Here is a 23,912-nt window from a genome sequence, read left to right as displayed (position 1 = left end):
TGGTCACACAGGTCTGTTATCATGGGTGATTCCTCAGGTAACAGCATACAACTGGTAATGTTCTCTGTATTTTCTCCAGTCTTTCCCCAGGTTAATTTTGGCTTGATCACAACTCCAAATCATTACCTACAAAGATGCAGTCGCTCTAATCTGATGTGCTGCATCAAACTTTGAAGAAAAAAAATGCTCGTGTAATCTTAATGTAACCACTGGGTATGTAAGTAGCACAACATATTTCAGGCGGCCATTTGTTAGCTTTTTCCTGATCTCTGCTAGGTCACGGTCCACTCCAATGCTTTGTGCGTTGATCTCAGTAACTACCATAATTAACACTATGTTCATCCAGCTGTGTCTGGATGACACTTAAGGCAGAAGTGCCTTAACATTCAAAGAGGATATTCACAAGGCAGGCTGTGCCTTAAGTCCCTCAGAATTCAGAAATACATTTTTAATGAGAGCATACCTGTAGTCACAGCAATTTAACATTTATCTTGACTAACTGACAAAGAATAATATTTCATGTAATTTGAAGATGGATGTGGTCAGGCCCCTCCTCCTTACATGTAGCAGGGGTAGCACTCATCTGTCTCCTGAGTCATGGGACCTTGTAGTCTCATATATGACAAACAAACAACAGTAAACCTTGCTTCTCATCTTCCCAAGCCTTCTATGTCCCTTCCGAATCCAAGTGGAAATAGCATGATGTCTACAAGGCTGCTTCTTGCATTTTTTCTTTGCTTCTCTTTCCCTCAGCTGCCACACAGTGCAACTTCTTTAGCCTTTTCTGAATGTGTTTTCACAAAAGAACTACCAGCTTTGCTGCCAGGCTGAGCTTTGGCCAGCAGCAGGTGAGTTGCAGAGCCTGCTGGGACCAATTATCTGGCATAGAGCAGCCACATCTCAGCCACCATTGCTGCCTCCTCACTACCACATTTGCCACAATCACAGTACAGTTCTGTTCAAGGTAAAACATGCCTTATACCCCAAGATGGAAAGCCTCAATCTCGGATACACATCTCAGGGTGAGTTAGGCAGAAATCTCCTGATTTCAGTTGCAGTGTAACAGAATCCCAGGGAGAAACATTTACTTTGGAAAGACAGGGTACCATGCAAAAAAAAGGATCAACCATAAAGGCTGAATTTTCTAAAATCACAGCCTTCAAAAAGACTGTTAGCTTCAACAGAGGGAAGCAGACAGCCATTGACTCAAAACAAACAAACAAACAAAAAAAAAAACACAAAAAAACCTCCCAGTGATGAGACCAGATCAGATTAAACTGGTGATAAGAAACATCCTACTCATCTGCATCAAAAACCATGTGCACAGTGAGATCCCATATGAAATTCTTCTCACTGTAGAACTAAAGCCACCTTGCGTAGACAGAGGTACCCACTCATCCCTTCCCTCACACTTGAAACACACAATGAAGTGTCCACTGACAGCTGAGGCACATAAACAGCTGCCACTGTACATAGCAGCCATGTTTTTACCTTAGCCAAGGTTCAAATCCCACTGACGCATTACTTCTCATCTGCTGCCAAGGCCTCCAGAATTATATATTGAGCATAACAATGTAATCACAGTACAAAAAAAGTACACAATATTCAAACGATTGCACAGTACATAACTGTCAAACTCTAACACTTCCGAGCAAAGTCCAACGTATATTAATGTCAGGTCCTTGACTGCACCTTTGCTAACTGGTCATGTAATCGATTAGCTTTTTTCTGCTGCCTACTCCTTTGCTGTGATGCTCATGTGAAAGTACTAATAAATCTCAACTTTCATGTTGCCAGTAGAATTTTCTCCATTTAACTACAATAAACTTGAAAATAGCCCCTTTTTTACATGCTTGAAAATGTAATTTAGAGGGGAAAAAAGCAAATATTAAGAAGTATTACAATCTTGTTTTTGTGTTCCATTATTTTAACATTGTAAAATACTCAGTTCAATACTACTTCACAACACTGTCAAACTGAAATAATGTTCTATCATATACATTTTATATTAATTTTATGATTTTAAAGAAATGTCATCATAGTTTTGGATAAAACTAAACACCAGAATAACTAAAATATCAATAAGACAGAAATCACATTCTTCTGATTGATTCTACAAATCTAGCTTTAATGTGAAACATACCTCAAGGAGTGCTAGTTGTTTTGTTTACTTCTGTGGGTTTTTTTTGTGTGTGTGCATGTTTTTCTCCTGTATTTTGCAATTAAAGTCACACATACTCATTTTACAGACATCTTCCTACCACCTAGGTTTGTTATTAGTCTGCGTATCTATGAGTACATGTTGCTGAATTTGGTTTGTCAAAATAACAGAGGCGTGGACTTCTGCTGTCACATACTGTAATGCATCTGACAAAAGATGTTTTCTAGACTGTCATTCTACTAGCAAGTTATTAGCAAGTGACAGCTATCAGACTCATTATTTTGCTCCTTCCATACCCTAACACATCTTCGTGCCCCTTTTCTGTGAAAGGCTGATGAAAGCATGCATCAAATTCTCCATATCAGAAGGATCTTACTGTCTTACTACTCTTAGGAATTACTGTCTCTGACACCATCAGCAGGTAGAACCTACACCAAATAAATATCTGTATTCAGTAGAGAGAACAGCATTCAACATAGCCAATACTAACTTGGGGAATACAGGTAGTACTTGAAAACAGCTTATAACTAAAGTAGCAGTGAGAGCTACTTTACTATACTATAGTATAGTAAACTATACTATAGCTCTAGAGCTAAAGTAGCAGCATGGTAACTCCTGTTATAATAGAAAGACTGATAAGTCATTAGCAGAAAGTGCAGCAGAATATACAAGCCTGAAACTCCGCACTCTCAGAAACAGTCAGAAGAGGAATCTTCTATGCTGGAAATGGATGCCTTTTACTATGTTGACCCCATTTCTCCATTCAGTTTTCTTCTCCAGTTTGGATTTCGACAACATTCACCACATGCACAAACAGCTATGCTAAGAAAACCACAAACTATCTCAAAATACATGCCATGACTTATTTATAAACACTAGCTGAATGTAGTATTCTCTCCATGCTCTTAACAACCATTGCAGTTTGTTCCTCAGATGATCAAAGATGCCTGAATAGCCCTTTTGACTGTAAGCATTTGAGTCACCTTTCTGTTACCACAGCAAGCACCAAAGTTTCCATTTAATTTAAATCTTGGTTTGATAAAGTGAGTTTACCATGTAAGACCCTATGAAGACAGTTTTAATAAGGATATTTGAAAACTAGCAAAGGGAAAATCTTCTGGAATACTTGAGACATTGAGGAAAGTAAAGCAAGACAAAAATGATTTCCTTACACAGCAGTATGCCCAAATACACGTATGGAGAGGAAAATACAAAAGGCTAAACATGGCACCTTAGGTACGTTTGTACAAAAAATAAAATTGCCCCAAATGTGTACTGGTGGTTGAAAAAACTGTGAGCCACAGCACATTACTGAGCACAGCTCAGATTCATTTATTAGTTATCAGAGTTACGTAGTATAGGTACATTTTGATTTTTTGATTGTCAGTTTATCCATGCTAGCAAACTGCAAGGCCAACAGTCAATTCCTGGACAGAGTCTTCCAATCCCACCCTAATGATTCTATAACTTCACTGAGGTTTTGTTTTGTGTTGTGCCATTCCACAAACAATCAGAACCACAACCAGTCTCTAAAAGCCACTCTAGATTTTTTGCTCCTGGACTACTTCAAGCAAGAGCTTTCTACGAAGAAGTCTAAATGAAACAATGCACTGAAAATGTTCTTTGCAAAGAAGTATTGTAAAATTCTATAATCTTCATCAGGTAATCTTTCTGACTTACTATTCGGAAAAAAGCCTGCAGGTACAGCAAGAGTCTATATAGTTGAATCTTTAATTGCAGAAGAAAATCTAATAGACTAAAGCAATAGTAACAGGCCTATAGTCTAAAAAGAAATGACTGATCTTTAGCGTGAAGTGGATGTATATTAATTCCTTGCACATCATGCTGTGTTTAAATATTTGTAAATAGATTCCTTACTGTAATTTTATTTTTCAAGTATGCAGTGAAATCCTACAGGCAGACACTGAACACTGAAACGCTGGTGGAAAGCTTTCAAATACAAGAGTCATACTAAAAGAGAAACTCCAAAAGTTTTATTAGGATTTTAACAGACATTGCAAAAAAAATATTGCATAATGATTGAAAACATATTTTAAACAAAGTAGCAACGTGGTATCAAGTAAAAGAAAGACTGGAACAGCTGTCTATGTATGCTGTAAGGAAGATGTAAAAGGAAAGGGGATACGGCGTTTTTAAAATTCAGGGGCAAATGTGAACAAGCCACATTTTGATAGACTGACTATACACCATAGATGTTTTATGAACTGCATAGCAGTGTTAAAAAAAAAAAAGTTTTATCCTAGCTATATTGTATTCCTGCATTTGCAGCAGTTTACAAGGCAGAGATTTTGTTTACAACATCAATAATTTTAATAGCTCTGGATTCTCGTAAAAAATAAAACTAATTTAACAACAAAAAAAAAAGCCTGTATCTACATTTGAAAACAAAAGTGCATGAATTGAGAAATAGTGTTATTTCTTAAGAAGAACACCGAGTACTTAAAAAGTTCATTTTAATAAATCAACAACAGATAGTTTAGATGTAGATCTGCACTGTGCTACAAGTGAGATTCTACCAACACCAGCTCCTACAACTGGATACCCTCTTTTCCTAAGGAACAAAGATACACGCCCGCCTACCATCGCTTATCAGGGTTTTGGGTAGTTCTGAAGAAGAATGTCAAGTACCAAAACCATCACGCTGCTGACCAAGACAGATGTTTTAAAGTAGATTTTGCCATAAATTCAACCATAAGCTCCTCAGCAGTCAGGACCCTTCCAGTCACAACTACTTTTAAACATTAGAGAGCAGAAGCAAGGAGCCATTAGAGCTAAAAGATAAGAACTGATTAAAGTCTCTCTCCTGCCTCGTACTGAAGAATTTGTGGGTAAGAAAGCACTTCAACAACCCTGTTCTCTTAGGGCATTGTTTTTATTTTGTATTGTTACTTATTTATTTATATGTAATTCCTACCTAAAACCCAGTTGGTCAGATCTGTACATAAGATTCTCCTTTTCCTTTTCTGATTCTCCTTTCCACGTAACTGTGATAACAGTTAAGAATTACTGCAAATACTGTTGACTCCTCTGGTAGGTTTACTCAATTCCTCCCTTCAACGAAAAAAAAAAGTGTGGAAAGAGAACATGTTGCTTCAGGATCCAGGCAGAGTTTCTGTTTGAGCTCTTGTAATTCAAACTCATGGCACTAAAAGAATAGATTCAATTTTTATTTTTTTTTCTTCCTGGGCACCCCTAGCATTCTGGATAGAAAAAGGCAGAAGGCAGTGAATGTTTAGCTGGACCAGATCCAGAATAGGAAATGCACAGATACCAAAGTTGTGAACTGCAGCCAATCTAGCCATAAACAACTGTCCAGTACAGAATTTACAAGTAATAAATTTAGCCATTTTTGTAAACATCTCCTCCTTACTAATCTCTTTTTTTTCCTATAATGGAAATACGTACTGTATTTCTTTGTTCTAAACTCTAGTCTGTTTCTGTTTTAGCTTTGTGGCAGAGTTGCTAAGTGCAACAAGCTAGAGACACCAACATTAATACAAACAAATTGGAAAGTCAGTTCAAGTAATTACTGTTTTGCTATACCAGGGCATTTTTCATAGCGTGTATTCCCTATTCACAAATGCCTTGCAAGATCTTTTATTATGGAAGAGTGGATACAAGCTGAAGTCGTTCATTTAACAGATGTGGTTGAACAGACATTTCTGATATGCTTTATGCAATTAACAAATCATGTCTCATCTTATGAAGATGATACATTTGATATACATACCAGTAATTTAAAATGCTCCTCCAAAAAAAAAAGCAGCATTTTTCTAGACAAATTAACAGAAAAGGAGACAATACATCTCACAATACCATAAAACAAGAAAAGCCCTTTCATTAGCTGCATTATAAGTTCATAAATGTTCATCACATACTTTGAATTTCTGACTGCTCAAGCAATTTAACCCTCAGCCAATTGCAGGACAAGGAGAAACATTTTATATCAGGTGTCATTGCAAGTGCGAGCATAAAAACTAGGATTCCACGTTTTCAGCTCCAAAAGTTTTGCTCCCATGAATGATGTAGCTGTTAATAGCTCAGCAGAAAAGTAATCATTTTTCACACATCAAAATAAAGTTGTACTAAAAATTAAGCTGCTGTAAATCTGAGCTCATTTAAATCATTTCTTAAAAAAAAATTTAAAAAGCTTATCCTAGGTCACCTGTTAATTAGGAACATCAGTAGAACACTGATTTCATAACTAAAGATGTGCTTCAGTGCTGAGTGTTTGAGATATCTACCATGACGTTTTGAATTCTTCCTCATCTTTCAAATATTCAGATTACAATTTGTTAAGAAAAATAGACCAAATGCAGAAAGTGCACTTGGTCAGGATTTTGTCCCAGTACGATTCAGTGTTTCCCATCTAAACGTGCATACCATTTAGAGGCCATTTTTGAAATGTCATCAGTCAACAGCAACATGGGCACCAATGAATTCAAAAAAACACACCTTAGGATTCCTTTTTTAAATTACATAAGTTAGATAAAACTACCCTGTCCAGCAAGTTCCAAATTTTTCAAACGTTAAGGCAACTTTCATTACTTTCCAGCTAAACAGTATTATAAAAAATAAATGTCACTTCAAACCTTATATACACAGTGACAGAGTAGATTTAGCTAGAAAGTATCTTTAGTACATTAATAAAGTGTCACGTAATATTACCGAGGTTATATCAGGTGCTTGAGTGTATGTGCAATTGGAGTGGCTGCAATATTTAAAGTACAGGTTTCAAAACAGAGCGCAGTGAACGTCCTTCTTTAGTGAGTTCTCGTGTTACACACATACATGGCAGTGGAACAGCCTCCTCTCTTCTTTCTACAGCATTATAGCTACACTTCTTCAGGTGATCAGCCATGCTTACGATGTCAGCAAACTTCCACTCGTTCACAGTACAGAAGGCTGTACTAAACCGCCAAACCTGGAAAACAAGGTTCAAAATGTTTTAAGATATCTGAACTCAGGAGATTAAGTGTTTGTGCTATATTTTCAAGACATGTTTTGGATCTATAAAAATCAATACGACAAAACCACACAAGTTCAAATTTTGGATAGACAGTCTGAGATTACACCAGTTAGCTCTGAGCAGTGGAAAGAAAGACAAGCAATAGCTTTTTAGTTTTCAGCTGTGGGGTGACCTAACTGCAGCCTTTCAGTACCTAAAGGGAGCCTATAAAGAGGAGGGGAATCAACTCTTTGAAAGGACTGATAACTGCAGGACAAGGGGAAACAGTTTTAAGTTGAGGGAAGGAAGGTTTAGGTTGGATGTCAGGGGGAAGTTCTTTATAGAGAGAGTGGTGAGGTGCTGGAACAAGCTGCCGATGCCCCATCCCTAGAGGTGTTCAAGGCCAGACTAGATGGTGCCCTGGGCAGCCTGGTCTAGTATTAAGTGGGGAGGTTGGTGGTCCTGCATGCGTCAGGGGGGTTGGAGATTCATAATCCTTGAGCCCCTTCCAAGCTGGGCCATTCTATGATTCCATGATAGTGTGTGCCCACAAAATAGGTGCTATCAGAAGTTAAATGATAAAGTGCTGCATAATCATCTGTAATGGTCATGACTGGTAACTTCGTTAGAAAATTATGCATTTGTAAAATGATCAGCTTCCACAATTCTAAATGATTGCTGTGGATACTCTGCACTTTGGAGGCTAGGAAGAATTGAGAAAAAACTTACAAAGGTCACTCGAAGGTTTTAAAAATAATTTACATACTTAAGGCACTCTATCATAACAACAAATAAGACCCGAACAGTTGAAGAAAAAGCAAAATTACTTAAAACAGAATAAATGCAAGAGATGCAAACTCTATAGGCAACTTTCCCGCTTTTATGGAATATGGAAATACTAAAGAAAATAATGAGCTAAAAGCTAAAACCTAGAGTTTTCCCAAGATTTTAAAATGTTTATTTACATCAAATAAAAACGGGCAGACATTACTTTTACTTCTTGAAGTATGTGGAAAATTGAACCAGCCTGCTAGCCATTTTTTTGCTAATTATTCTGTATGATAATCTATTTCTTAAAGGTATGTTATATAAAAAAAAATAAAAAAATAACAGTAGTAATGTTAGATCAGGAAAAACAGTTATGGAAAAGCAGAGATGACCAAATTAATACTTTCCCTTTTACCACCAAAAATAACTTACCTTTTCTTTTATTTGCCAAGAAGAACTTCCATCTGGGTTCTTTCTCTTCTCCCAAAGCAGTATCACCATTCCACGTGCTTGAAGCAAGCTTCCACACACATCTCTCATTAAACGTGACACTCTTGAAAGCTGACATAAACTAAAGCCATCTAGAAAACTAGCAATGTGTTGCAAAACCTCAAAAGGTAGACTACTCAAATGGTCATTGTGTAGTCCAATTAAGCAGCTTTTTGCTGGTTCTACTAATACTGTAGATATACTAGGCTGAACCCCAAATGACCGTAAGTGGCGGTCATGAATAATTTTTGCCCCTTGCGTTGAAGGACAAAACCTTCGTTGAGAATACGTACACCCATAATATGCCAAGGGACACCTCTGCTCCATCCAGCCATTAAGGCCAGCATGAATGTCACCATGCACATTCTTAAAATGAGAAGAAAATTCATTCCTCCTAAATAACTGTCCACAAACAAATGTAAACATTGAACGCTGTTTTGTTTGGTATCTAGCCACATATTCCAATACCAAATCCAGTCCAAGGGTCTGGAATGGACTTGGATTTGAGAGCTGTGGGTTGGCATGATCACACGCAGATGCTGAAGCTATTTCCCCCACCATTGTATTTGTGGCCAATATAGCTGATGGGAGAGAAAACGTTTGGGTCCCAAAGTCAACACGATACACATCGACAGTGCGACTTTCTGATATTCCCCTACCTCCAGGAGAGTCTCCTAGGCAAAACAACAGGGCTGCAGTGATTAGATCAATTCCCTGAAGACCCATAGGATCTTCTGTTATCTCCAAATCTGATGTATCAACAGCTTTGTCTTCTTTTGGTGCTGACCAAAGGAATTTGTACGATCGATGCCGCATAATTGAAAACACATCTACATTTCTCAGTCTTTCCTGCTCCACTTGCCTCTCTAAAATTTCCTCTTCATTAGCATTATGGGGAAGCAGCATATGATTAACACTGCCATTAACTAAGTGATCAGATGGTATTACTTCTTTAAGTTGTGATGTTACAGGGAAGGAGCTACAAGACTGTAAAGCTTCATCATCATGAGATGCAGTACATTCACCATTTGCTACACTGGATGATTTTGAATTAGATACACCAAGATCTTCATTCTGGTCCAACACCTTTGAACACTCATTTTCTACATGAAAACCATTACACAAGAGTGAGGAGTTATTAAGGTTTAGATTTAAGTCACGATTTTGTATTGCATCATAACAAATATCACTAGAGCCATTTTGTTTCATTTGTGAATTTTGATGCAGGCTATCAAAGTTAATTCCCCCAACTGCTCCAATGTTTTCTTCATCTGGATATTCATGGTCAGGCTTACTATCCTGAATAATGCCATTAGAAGCTTGTTCCTTAATCTCAGTATCTTCTTTCACCTCCTGTGGTGAAGTGCAGAGCCTTGAGTTTAACATACTAATGTCCCTAGTAGCAGTGTTCAGGATATCCAGAGCAGCAGCTAAACTCCTTGTTGTTTCTACAGTAGCTTGATAAAGTGCTCCATAGGACTCTTCATCTACAGGTATCAAACCATTGGAGCACACTGTATCTGGAGCAGTTGTTTTGACAGATGTTTGTTCTCTGGATTCTGACATTTGATCAGCTGCTTTTGACATCATAGTTGCTACCTTAAGTGATTCTAGTAACATGCGCTGGTCTTGAAGGGCCAAAGCCATATCGAGCTGCTCCACTTCATCAACATCTTTACTCAGATTTTCGTAAGATTTTCGGTCTGCATAACTGACAGGCCATCTGTTCCACTCCATGGTGCAACATACCACGCTTGCAGGACAAACTTCCAGATGATCAGCAATTTTATTACGGGCCACTATGAAGGGACATCCGAAGCCACTATTCAAACAAGGCACTCTTTCAAGTGGACATAAAATGCGATGTTCCTCAGCTTTACAGGAGTGAAAAACTGCTCCACAAACCAGTGGACAGCCTATCAAATCGCATGAAATGCCAGGTTCTGGTCTGGTCATACAACGACGGCTGACACAGTTCACACAGTGCAAATGTTGCTGATGTTCCTCCATGACTGTAAATCCAATTCTGAAAGAAGAGAAGGGAGACAAAAAAAACCACAGAATATTAATTCAATATTGTTAATATTTACCAACAGTTATCTGCATTTTTGCATTCTCCATAAGTATGAAGATATGTATATTAAAGCAACACAAGCTGATCAGTAGTCAAGTAGGAGAAATTTTACCTCAAACAAAAAAGTTCACCCAAAAATTAAATATACACATTTGCATCAGAATACATGCACAAACTGTCACCAGATATTAAATGTGTATCTTAGATAAAAACACTGAATAATCTTCTCTCAGGAAGAGCTCTTTTTCCCTGCCCATTCCAAATAGATGACTCAATTAAAACCAATGCATCATCATTGACTACCATTTATTACCTAAAATCGTAAACCATACAACTTACAGAGAAAGGAGACAAAATAAAGAAAGTCAGACTCATAAAATAAAGAAAGTCAGACTCATCCTCATCTGTGCTAAACATCCATTTCTCCAAAGTTGCCTGGGCTACTTGCTACCAATTAAGCTTCCAACACCTTCTTCGTGCAGTTCTCTTTAAGGCAACCTTCAACCTCAGCATTCATCTCAACCTCCTTTTGTGTCTCCACACACACTTCTGACAGAGAGCAGTCCTTTGTAACAGCTCTTCACTCTTACTAATTTCACCTGTTGCTTCTCTTTCATTTTTATATTTTTGCATAAATGTAGTTCAATGCATAGTATAATTGCTAATTCCTTTTATTTCACTGAAAACTTTGATATTAAAACTACACCGCCCAAAACAGCCCCACTGATACATCTTCAGTTCAACCCACAAAAGGTAATTCATTTAATGCATTCTACCACTCATCCTATTTACAACACTGGCAGTTCAAAGTGTGGAGGTAACATGGCAACTCTATACAACTAGGACAAACAGCAATAAAAACCCAAACAGATCTGATTGCGCAATCTATTTCAACACACTGACATACACAAACCCAATCCTCTGCTGTGGTAACTGGAAAAAGGTAATAATTAAAAAAAGTTAAACTTGGCATCTTTGTATTGTACTTCCAGAAGCTCTGGAACTGCTTACCGACTTGAGTGCAGGCCTACATAAATGACCAAACCCTCCCACGTGCTCCAAAAAACTCCCCTGCAGAAGTGATACCGCTGGGATTACAGTTCAGAGATACCAGAGAATGAGTAACACAGAGCCAGACCTCAAAATACATTGCTCAGTTCCATCTTTTCCTTACTCCCTAAGCTCCAAATAAAGTTTGGTTGTTTGTTGTTGTTTTTTGCTTTAATAAAAATAAAACGCTTGCAGAATGTAAGATTAATAGAACAGAAATGGTTCCTTACTTTTTTTTCTACTGGCTGAAAAATGGGCTCAGTAAACACTTCAGTTTTAATTCATTAAAACTTCTTAAATGAAAAGCACTCTAAAAATAAGAATGAAGAGTATTATTCCTTTTGTTCAAACTGAAGATAAGAGGAAACAAAACAGCTTTTCAGACACTCCACTTTAAATTATTTAAAGCATTTAAACAGAGTTCTGTCCAACTTCACTCAGCTGTATTCTTTTAATACTTCGATATTCATGCCAACTTGAAGTACCAATCAGTTCTCATCCCTCCATTTCTTGTAATTTGGATAACTCAAATATTTTAGCCACCCACTCTCCCCGAACACTTCTAACAAAGAAGCATATGTGCTACACTTAGCAGGCAAAACACAGCTGAATTTTCCCCACTGTACCTTTGTATTTATATACTGAGTAACAAGTTTCTTTATCAAATGCATCAGTCACTGAACTCTGTGACTGACTGACTGCTAAGCATTTCAGCAAAACTTCATGGCACACAACACGCTTTAACCTTACATATCAAAACTGATGGCATCTAACAGAAAGATCTTAAAAACGTTCAGGGAAGAATCAATCGGGGAATATTACTGGACAAAGAATGCAATTTTATTTGTAGCCCTTTCACCAAAGCTCTCCTTTTAAGTAATTCCTGTCAAATACAACAGTCTACCTGCTGATAGACCAAAACAACCTTGGAATTTTGCATCAGTACTAGAACCAAACTCCAGGTTTCCTGGAGTCAATCAGAACAGAAATCTGAAGGAACCTCTTGGATTACATGCTTAGTTTAAAGCACTTGACACATAATGGAAACAGCCTTGAAAAAGAACAATGTTTGTTGAGAATGAAAAAGACTTCATAGGGCCCAGCCCTCCCTGCATCTAAATACAGCCTGGCTCCCATCAGTCTGGCAGCAGCAAAGCTTAATTTGATCAGTAACCCACACAATTACATTTTAAAATAAATAAATGTTTACCTACTTTGCAAAAAGCTGTGCCCCTGGCTCAGTTTAAGAATCAAGCTGTTTCTAGACCAGGCAGCAGGTTTGTTAGCTAGAGCACAGAGCTATGCTAGCACTGCTGTCTTGCTTCTAGGCCAAAGCTGGCTTACATTCAGGCTGCTCAGAATGCAGTCAACCAGAGCTCATGTTTGCCTGCACCATTTGTGTAGACATACCCTAAATTAGTCAACTACCATTAAATACTACCTTTAAATAGCCCATGTGAGCTTGCACAGAAGTACATTCTATTAAGACAGTAAAACATCCTCCTCCCTAGCATGCTATCTTGGTCTTTACAAGTCAGATTGTGAAACTCGAGTTGTGTGATTATACTAGCTTATCTCAAGCTCCAAGGCTCCTTCCACACAAGCTAACCCTTACCAAAACCTAACGATCTCATAGAAACAAATGAGATTTTGAAGTGTGTGAGAAGGAGACAGAACCTGGTAAAAAACATTAAATACCACTAACAGTTTATGAAGACCACATCAGATCCTAAAATATCATATGCTACCAACAGGTAGATGCTAATTCTGATAGCAGATGTTTTCAGATGTTTTTTTTTTGTTTTTTTTTTTTTTTTTAAATAAAGAAGCAGTTATGCAAGTGAACAACTAAATAGCTGAAAAAAATCTACTCTCTCAGTACCTGTAAATTAGAATTTTACTGACACCTACAAAAGCCATACTGGTATTAAATGTTTTTCCTATTAAAATTCAAATCCTGTAGCTCTATGAGCAATACATGATCTAAAAGCTATTTGGACATCAGTAGAGCATCAGCATGACTTTCACTACAGTTCTGCACAAGCCTTAACTTCATAGCACCTGCTGCAGAACTGCTTGTGAACCACAAAACTTAGTACCTCTTTGATTCACCGATTAAGTGTATCCACACATGAATCATTTTCCTTTGAAGTTCCACAAATGAGGTATTACTATACAGAGAGCATGAGCCACCACCTTCTTCCCAAACACTATTTGATGAAGAAAAAACTATTGGATAAAGGATAAAGAAAATAATTGCTGGATGCAGCGAGCTCTGAAGCTGTGCTATCGATTACTCTGATAGACAAAAGTGAAGACCCCATAAAAGCACACCACTGCTGACCAGAAGAAAAACAAGCTGTCATTAAAACACATGCAAATAACATTTACAGTGTTTGTACCCCATTATGTTTCTTGCCACAATTTGTTGAGAAGACAAAATGTCAAATCAGTGACTACAGCAAGAAGGAACAGCTGTCCTTTTCTGATAGCATAGTGTCAGCAACTAGGTTCAGTTCATATGAGATGCTTAAGTACACGCACTTGACTGTTACCAGCAGAGAAACCTAAAAATACATCCAGTTCCAATGAGGTGACCACTGGTCTCAGAATTTGTGCAATCACTTGATGTTATTGTACATACTATACAGTCAGCTGACCAAATCAGCCAGAGCATGCTTTGAAAATCTGTCATAATTAAAAGGATTAAAATTCCAGCTGCTACAGCCACATGATTTTCAGTTGCTGTTGTAACACAAACATTAAAATAGCATAACAGGAGTTTTGAACAGTCACTGCACAATAGTTCAGCTGAAGCGGGAGCTCTGTCTTCTGTACCACAAAGCATAAGCGTACTTAGTTTTAACAAAGCTGCAATCTGCTTACTTACTCCCCTCTACATGAACTCTTTGGTCCAAATAAGAAGGAAATCATTGCAATTACTGCCACTGCTGGAACCTCCATTACTCAGATGCTTTCTATTCAACAAACCTATAAAAGCTCACCTCTCTTCAAGACTCTTCCATCTACCAAATTTGATTAAATAGGCCAACAGGTTCTTAAATTACTGGTGCGAGGAAGTAGAAGAACAGAGATACACAAGCAGTACTACAGGTTTAAACTCCCAGGAGCATCCAAAACCACCCACAAGCAACCATAAGTATGCAAACCATTCTAAAAAATTTCCTGCTGTTCTGGAGATTGAACAAGTCACTGAATCTTCCATCTTTTAACCATCTCTGTGGCTAAGATTAGATAGCAAGAAGAAGAAAGAGAGCAACATAAGAACGTTTTAGAATATTCTGCCAAAAATAGAATTGGTAGTCCTACAGAAAACAACAGAACAAACTACTTTCTTTTCCAACACCCTCCAGTGCATGGGAGAGTATCATAAACCTTGACTGGAAAAGCTGCTGAAAACAAATTTCAGTCTTCTAGAAGGTAAGCTGTTCTTGTCACAGCTGTCTTGCACAAGTATAACAACTTTCATACTTACAAAGCAGAGAGAATATTTGTGTTACGCATGTTACACTTGCTTTTTGTTGTTGGGGTTTTTTTTGTTTTGTTTTGTTTTTTTTTTTTTGGTGGAAGTTTTATCTGGTTGGTTGGTTTGGGGATTTGTTGATTTTTTGTTGTTGTTGCTTGGTGTGGCTTTTTCTCATTTATCAGTTTTCAAATGACAGATAACATGAACTGGAGGTTTGGTCTTCTGACACCATTCCAACAGGGGAAATGACAGGTATCACCACTAGCTGCCATCCCAGCCTGAGGCAACAAAAAGGCAACTCTACTCATCAAACTCTGCTCACCAAGACTCAACAAGGACCAAGATTAAACAGCCTCATTCTGAGGCTTCTTTAAAACCAATGCAGCCTTTGTCCGCCACGTTAGGAAGCAGGTCACCTCAAATCCAACTTAAATTTTTGTCTCTCTACAGCATTGGGAAGACAGGAAATAGAAAACACAAATATAGAGGAAATAGGAAATACAGATTTTAATCTAATGCTACACTAATTTTCAGCTACTCCTTCAAGTGACAAATTCTGAAGCACAACACTCAACATTACAAACTGCTAGATCCTTATGTGGAGTAACATTATGAAGAAGTGACAAATTTACACATTATGTACTTTAGCTGCTCAAGTAATAGGGTAGTATATATAGCCACCTTATATCTTATAGTATCCTACATATGAGGCAATATATATATTTTTTTAATACAGCTTTCCTAGTTCCAAAGAGAAGCTCTTGACAGGGATTTTATGAAGCCTTATTTCTTCAAATTGGTTGATACCAGAGAGACTTCAACAAAGTAAAGTCCTTTCAGATACCACACTTAAAACCTCAACATTATACAAGTGACTCTTTTCCCCCATTTCTCAGAGTTCATCAAGTTCATCAAGTTCATCAACCCCAGCTTCTGTTACAACTAGGTGCATCACAGTTATCAACCCAAATATTCTGAATGTAGTTTTTAAAAGTTTTCCCAGCATACCAAAGACAACAGCACCATCCCTGGCTGGTAGTGAGTGCACATGTTGGATATATGAGATTAAGTCTGGATTATTTCATAATCAGTGAATGCAGAACAAGCAGCTTCAATTAACTAAAGCCCAAACTACTACACAAGTAGTATGCTGCTTTCACTATTACCATCACAGGCTACAGCAATTTACATGTAACACATAAAAGAGGCAGAAAATGATCAGGCTCGAAACATGGCTTCTTACTGCAAGGGAAAACACAAGCATACATCCTTCTGCAAGGTTCTGCTTTTATCAGGGGTATAGCACAAAGGATAGTATTAGTATTAACTGTTTTATGAACCAAAATTTAAAGTTATCCACCTACTTAAAAAATACAGAGCAAATTAGAAATTTCTAACTACAGCAAAATAGTGACTGTTAGAATTTGTAAAAAAAAAAAAAAAAAAAAAAAGAAGTGCAAATTTTTACATGCCAATCTTGAAAAGAACAGCTTTTCTGTGTCTATCTCCTCAAAACATCCATCCTATTACACAAGCTGACCTGTATTTTGCATTCTTTTGGGTAACACTTTAAGAGTTCCTTTTTCCCCAGTGGTAAAACATCTTCCTCCCATTCATAGAATTCATTGAGATATTTCCTTTCAAATCACTGCAGATGAAAAAATAGAGCCAAAAGCACAACAAAACACTGCTTTGACTGAAGCAGGCACTCACTATGCTTTGTGTATCTGGACTGCCTCCATTTTACAGCAGAACACTTTCTCTACTGCTATCAAGCTCCAAGAATGTAAAAACAAAACAAAACAAAACATAAAACCCAACTACTAGGCTTTCCTTAGAGTACTTTTGTGACAGATTTGCCATGCATTCTTCTTGACACATTCCCCAAAGAAGAAACCTGAAGGCCTAAATGCGCATTTTGCCACAGGACAATCACACCAGGAACAGCTATGCTTGCTGCATGGCTCAGGCACAAAAGCACTCTACCTGTTGAGATGGTGACAGGGCAGAGTCAGCTAGAGAGCCAGCAGATTTCATGTGTAAAGTACTTCTGAACTTGAGCTCAGTGTGACTCCTTTTGATTGCTGCAGACTCTGCAAAAAAAAAAAAAAAGATCAGAAACAAGGTTTGATTTCTGGGATACAGATTGCTTTCCATATGTACAATCCTCTGAGAAGGTTGTTTGGTTATGCTACCTGTAGATACAAATGGTTAAATATTACTGCATTTTTCAGGGAAAAATAAACAGGTCTTTAATAGACTTTAAAACTGCAATGTCATTCTAGTTTACTGCTAGCTGTTAGTCACACTAGATGGTTACTTCAATGTAAGGCTAGAAAAGACTGCTCTTCAAAGTTATTATTACAACCTGCTTCACTTTATTCTCTGGTTTGGCTCACCAGGAATCCTGCAGGAAAAATATGCATGAAACTTGAATTAAAGACTGCAACAGTTGGAGAACTAAAAAAACATTTCAAGTTTGATTATTTTATAAACTGCCTTTTATTCTAGTTAAAATTTGTCCAGCTTCAGTCTTCAGACTTAAAAACTTATTAAACCGTTGCTTAATGTGAATTAGTTCTTTACTAAACAGGCTTCTTCTATGTGTTCATACACATGCACTTATTAAAACTCAACAGTGATGGAGCAGAGGTTATATATCTGAATAAACAATGCCATGCTCAGATATCAAGTCACAAATCCTACAGAAAGCCAGAAATGAAAATAAACCATCCTCAGAAATCAGAACCATAACTACTGCTTAAAATGTAATGCTTTCTTCATTGCAGCTGGTAGTTGTACATCCAGAAGAAATCAAAACCAAATTCTTATTCTTCTCCTTATACAATATTTTAATTCATATACGGTGCTGCAGAATACCTGCCCTTACATTTACAGAGATCAGACCAAAAATCTTGTTACTGTACCACTTCAGGTCTTACTACACAAGTTGAACCAGTTCCCACAGCTATGGAATAAAGCGACGGCAAAATGGAATGTGAACACAACTGAATCTCTAAAACCAAAACACAGATGTAGTGTTCTCTGCACACATAAGGATATTTTACTATTAAAACATATATCCCTGCTAGTAGCACAGAGCCTGATCACTTTATAAGAAAAGCAGTTAGCATACCAAAATCTTAACGTTCCACCTACCTCCTCCCCACTGCATCAGATAATAGTGAAATACAAAGACTATCCTAAAATAATTTGAAATTTTTAATGTAGATGAGAAAGAATAGGAAAACAAGATCAGAAGTGATGTTAGGAATTTCAACCTATCCCATTTTCAGGTATTTGGCTTCCCCCCCAACATACTACATGGTTTTAAAAGCAATATCCAGTTTCAAAGAAACAAAAACCAACCAACCAAACAATAACCACAACAAACAAACGAGAAGCAGCAGAAACCCCCCACCATTTTCTAAACAGAACAAAACTTATCTCAAACTGCCCTTGGCAGGAAGCTGGCAATTTATCTCCTGATGAGCATGTAATACGCTGATCTTTCAATGCTTGTAACTCAAATCTAGAACTAGAAAACACACAGGTTTGTGGACATACAAGTCATCAATTTCTGATCTCTAATATAATTTAAACCACCCTTCCCAAGTGTCAGTGGGCACAAAGCTATTACTTTTGCCACAGACTCCAGCTGAACATTCCCATCCAAATACATTCCATGGCTGATGACAATAGTGACTCAGCTAAAAGAAGTTCTTGGAAGAGCATTACATTTATGAAAATAATTTGCAAAAACCTGGCATTCCAACAAATTTCTCTATCCCACTGGATTTTTGGAGAACTACAGTTTATGCTAGAGATGCTGCTAAGTAAACAAATATGAAGCTTAACTTCCACAAGCAACCACCATATCACCTGTCTCCTGGCACCTATGAGTCGAGATCCAACCCAGGCATCACTACACAAAGATGACTGAATCAACAACAGAAGTTCCACACAGAATGCTGTAACCACACAAATTGAGAGTTTATCTCATTGAGCCTCTCGTTCTCATGCCTTAAGTTTAAACCTATCAGGTTTTCATCATGGTTTCACATTAAGAGCTCAGAGATCAATGTTTGACATTTGGTCAACAGTGCAGTCTGCTCAATTAGATGTCCTACAGGCTGTAAAGGTTTGCACGGTATTCTACATTCAGATGGCATTAACAGATTATAATGAAATGAAAAACCATTAAAAGCTGCAGCTTACAAAGTAAGTCAGAATCTAGAGCTCCCTTGCAACTTCAATTTCCTTGGTCTGTTTTATACCACAAGATTTTACTGTCCACACTAAAAAACAGTGTCTGGACCCTTGAAAAAGCTTACATAGATTTCTCTATAATCCTTACTCAATTTTAAACTCTCACTTTAGGGCTGCCCTTTCAGGAATATTCAACCACTGAACAATTAAGATGCCTCACTGACAGAAACTCAACTCATCTTTACTCTTACTGTTCAGATAAGGAAATTGAAAGAGAATTGTCACCAGTGCAAATCATCATTACATATGCGATTCCCTATGCTCATCCCTGTACCACTGGATCCCATTGCCAGAGGCAAACAGCATTTGCTTCATTTGAGATAGAACTCACCAAAGGACTGTGTTCATCAATAAGAAGGAAATTATGTTGATGTGTTGGTTTTCTTTCAGTTCAATTGAATGCATTGAATACAATTGAATTGTAACATGTTTGTTACAATGCTGAAATCCCCAGCAGCTGCAGAAGAGCACTCACAAACTGACATCCCTATGCTGTCACAGCCACGTGCTTAACATAAGTACTGGGAAAAGCCCTTCAGGACATAGGTTAAAAAAAAAAAAATAAAAATGGGTTGCCTATGAATGTTCAGAAATCTTGCCAAAAAACTTTCCAACCAGGTACTGCTAATTAGACATATCACTCATTAAACTTCTATCATCAAAGTAAGAGGAGAATTACAAAGTTAACTGAGTAAACCAATAATTTAGTTACAAAGAGAAAGAACATCCAAGAAGCACAGCAAAGACACTGCTTTTGCTTAGACTTTGCCCATTCTGCTAGGACTCTCCTATTCTCTAACACCTTCCAACTTGAGGAAAAAATGAGACAGAGGTCCCGCAAAAAGTCTCAGTTTGCAATACATCTTCAGTTCATTGTGAATCTATTTCTTTTCCAAGTGCAGCCAGACCAGTATTGAAAAAATACTCAAAGCCGTTTAGAGGCAAACAGAGCAGAAGACAGACTAAAGTTGCCAGTGTATCTCTTTGCTTACTTTGCTTGGCAACCAACGAGCTTAACAATATTTTTTGCACTTGTAGAAGAGAAGTGTTGAGAGAAAGACCACAGAAAAGCATCACTAACATTCTCATCACCACACATCACTGGGGATACATGAGCCTTAAGCTTCCAAATCACAGCACAAGGTGTATGACATGCATCAGATGGCAGCAGCTGCACAGGGAAAGGATTTGAGTACCAAAAGTGTTCTTCAGGAAAGAAAGAAAAGAAAAAAAAAGAGAAAGCAGAGGGACATGTCCTTCCTTAAGCAGCAGCAGAAGCAAAGTGATGCTGCAGTTACAACAGTACAGGCCCAGTTTAGGATCAGCACACTCACACACTCTGATTCTGGCACAATAACAACACAATCAGCAAAAGGGAAGCAAGGATTAGGAAAAGCTCCTCGGCCAAACCTGCGCAGAACTTTACAGAACAAAAGAAAGCCCTCTCTCCGGCCCACGGGATCCCTCCCTAGGGATTTCAAACAGCGGCAGCACCGCAACTTGTGAAAGCGCGGCTGCTGCACCGTTTCAGTGTGCGTGCCTCAAACCAGCCCCTGTCACAGCCCGACGCGCGACCGATCACCGACCTGCGGGGTCACACGAGTGCAGCTACGCAGCCTTCCTCGCCTTTACATGGCAGACAGAAGCTTCCAGCACAGGCCTACAACCCGTTAACAAAAGGAACGGAGAGAAGCAAAAATTCTGAGAAAGCGCAACCTCTTGCATAATCCGAGCACGGCAGCTGGGAACCTGGGGGGGATTTTACAGAGGGTTTTCGGCAATACCTCTGGATTACTCCTGCTCTTCCCCTCTCACACCCGCAGACCTCACCGGGCAGCCCGGCCCTGCCTCGTCCGTGCCGGTGGCGGTGCAGGCGGCAGTGTTCGCTGCGCTCCGGGCGGCAGCAGGCCCGCGGCAGGGCCGAGTGGAGGGGGCGGGGCGGGCACCCTACAAGGCCCGTTCCCACCGGCACGGGGCGGGGAGGAGGGGACACGAGCGAAGAGCACCCCGAGCCCCCGGGCCGCCTAAGGGAGGCCGCGATCGGCACCGCCCCCACGTCGGCCGGGCGCTGTCAGGGACCCCGGCACCCCTCCCGCCCCGCCGCCGCTTGTTTACCCCTGGGCTGCCGGCTGGCCGCCGCCGGCCAGCCGGCCGGCAAAGGGACGCGGCCCCGCTGAGAACGCAGGCCTCGGCCGCTGATAGCCTCAGCTCACCCGTCGCCGTCGCTCGGCAGGCAGCAGGGAGCGGAGGAGGAGGGCCGCGTCGCCGCGCCTCGCCCTTTCCCCGCTGGGATCTCGCCGAGTGCCGGGCTCACGCGCGGCCCCGCTGCCGGCCGCGCCCCCAACGGCCGCGCGCGCGAGGCGGGCGGGCACGCGCGCGCGAGACGAAGAGACGGCTCCTTCCCGGCTATGGAGGGGCGTGGCCACGGAGCAGGGCGAAATGCCCGGATGTCGCGTGCTTTCCCTGCACTCTCCCCCATCCCCCCACTGACGCACACCCAAGGCGCATGCGCGGCGGTGGCAGCAGTGGAGTGCGGGTTCGGGGAGCCCCACTGAACAAAACGTTTTGGGTTGGTTTTTTTTTTTCCTTTTTTTTTTCCTAGAAACCTGGCCTGGCTCCCGGCCAACTGCAAGACAGCCGCAGCCAACTCCTGCCTAGGCCGCGGTTTTTTTTGTCAGGATGAACACGTCCTGCTTCGAGTGCATACAGCACGCCTTCTGCTGCAAGGAGAGCAGCTACGTTTTAGCCAAGCACTTGAAGGAGCACAGTAACGTAAGCATGCTTTATAGTCACGGGAAATACAGATTCAAGGTACCAGTCTATTGACTTGTGGATGCCCCATCCCTGCAGGCATTCAAGGCCAGGCTGGATGTGGCTCTGGGCAGCTGGTCTGGTGGTTGGTGACCCTGCACATAGGGGGGTTGAAACTAGATGATCATCCTGGTCCTTTTCAACCCAGGCCATTCTATGATCCTGTGATTCTGTGACTTCAGTGTGGGAGCAAGTAAAAGACATGGAAGTTGCAAGTTTAAACATTTAGAATCCTTAGAACTTTTTACCTCTACTTACTCTAAAAATAAGAGAGCATGAAAGAAAGATAGATGTAAAAGAAGCCACTGTGTTAATGTTTGGAACATAAGAAAACCTAGGATGACCTCAACAGAAGGCATCATTGCCAGCTCTTCCTTTAATAAGCATTCTCAGGTTTGCCCCACCCTTATACTACAGCCTTGATCTTCCTCGATCCTGAGAACAGGCCATATATTTCCTTTATAGGTTTGATTATAGGATCAGGACATAATCATCTGGCCAAGTGAGCTCCAGAAAATGGTAGGGACCAGCTCCGTGACTCACAGAAGCCAAGCAAAATAATTTCATCTGCGCAGCAGGCAATTACACAAATTGCTGGGCAGAATCCATGTAAGCACTCACTGGTTTTCGCAACTGCTGCCGTTTATTGGTAATGTCTTCTGTGGGACAGATTTAGTTTGCTTTGTTGTTGCTTCTCCCCACAGTGTGGAGTATAGCCTGTGACTGACAGATCGACCTGCTGCAATAGTATTAATTACATAGGGCGTTGTAGAGCTTTTGTTTCTGATGGACTGTGCGTAGCAACCACGCTTCAATGATGGAAATGGAGCCTTTTTGTTTTACTTGTCTCCTTTGAATGAAGAAAATGAACTTCTGTGGTTTAGACTTCCCTCATGACTCAGCTGAATCTCGTCTGGTCATTTGGTCTATTCAGGGAAGAGTCTGCTGCTTCTGCAATGCTTTAGTGCATAGGCGTGAGCAGGCCCTGAGCTAGCCTATTCTGCCATTCAGTGTGATCCAGCAAGTTGGAATCTCACCGTTTGGCTTAGTACCATTGCCCTACAAGCCGAAAAGTCTTGGAGAATACTGTCAGTGAACAACTGTAGAGGCTCTTTTCTACTGGCTTAAGTCCAAAATGAATGAAACTTCATTCTGGTTGCTCATAAATGGAAAATGAGCATCTGTATCTGGTCTGGTATTGTTCTGTACATGACACTGACACTGAAGTTGTCAGAAGAGTGAAGTGTAAATTGATTCTTGTGGCAGTGTAATTCACTTGTCTTCCCAAGTCTGAAGCAAAACCTGTATCAAATGCCGAAGCAGTCAGTGAGATGTGCAGACTATCTCCTGTAAGCTGCTAACTGTGCATGAAATAAAGCAGATTTCTTCGTGAGGTCATAAAAGGTGAAATCTGTTTACCAATACGCTTTCTAATAAAGGCAAAAAATTTAGGCACTTTCTAGTTTCACATCCTAACAAATCACAGTTGTTTTTCTCTGACATTTGTTTGTGTCTGGAAATTCTTTTTACATGGAGATATAGAAGAAAAAAATTACAAATGTTTCCGAAGCTCATTTGCAAGTAGATTTATTAATGCTTGAATGTTCATATTTAGCAGTGTGCAAAATAAACAGCTGAGATCTGCCCACAAAGCCTCATAAGCAATTTACACTGCACAGCTTTGAGAGCAAAATATTTCCAAACAACAGAGACCTCAGCAGAAGTTTTTTTACACCTCTCGAGTTCATTTTCAGCTTAGGGCCATAAGGAGACTTGAAACTTTACTTAATATCTCTATGGTAATACATCTCCTCTAAAAGCCTTTCCCTTCAGT

General features: G+C 39.6%; 1 protein-coding gene across 6 annotated transcripts; it reads right to left on the bottom strand.

Annotated features, from left to right (window-relative positions):
* Window positions 1-4,133: 4,133 nt before the first annotated feature.
* FBXO30 (F-box protein 30) lies at window positions 4,134-21,569 on the bottom strand. 6 transcript variants are annotated; one of them, XM_042890638.1, is made up of 4 exons: window positions 21,481-21,569; window positions 16,985-17,091; window positions 8,331-10,413; window positions 4,134-7,106 (listed from the first exon to the last, which is right to left on the bottom strand). In XM_042890638.1, the coding sequence occupies exons 3-4, from the start codon at window positions 10,395-10,397 to the stop codon at window positions 6,903-6,905; spliced, it is 2,271 nt and encodes a 756-aa protein (XP_042746572.1). In that variant the 5' UTR covers window positions 10,398-10,413; window positions 16,985-17,091; window positions 21,481-21,569; the 3' UTR covers window positions 4,134-6,902. The 6 variants fall into 6 exon arrangements, with proteins under 6 accessions (XP_042746572.1, XP_042746580.1, XP_042746563.1 ...); XM_042890646.1 differs by lacking the exon at window positions 21,481-21,569 and adding an exon at window positions 21,052-21,139; XM_042890629.1 differs by lacking the exon at window positions 21,481-21,569 and adding an exon at window positions 20,854-21,040.
* Between the last annotated feature and the right edge of the window lie 2,343 nt (window positions 21,570-23,912).

This window comes from Lagopus leucura, unplaced genomic scaffold (assembly GCF_019238085.1).
Source record: "Lagopus leucura isolate 7727_CA_CO unplaced genomic scaffold, USGS_WTPT01 Super-Scaffold_73, whole genome shotgun sequence".
NCBI lineage: Eukaryota > Metazoa > Chordata > Aves > Galliformes > Phasianidae > Lagopus > Lagopus leucura.
This window is presented reverse-complemented; position numbering and strand designations above follow the sequence as displayed.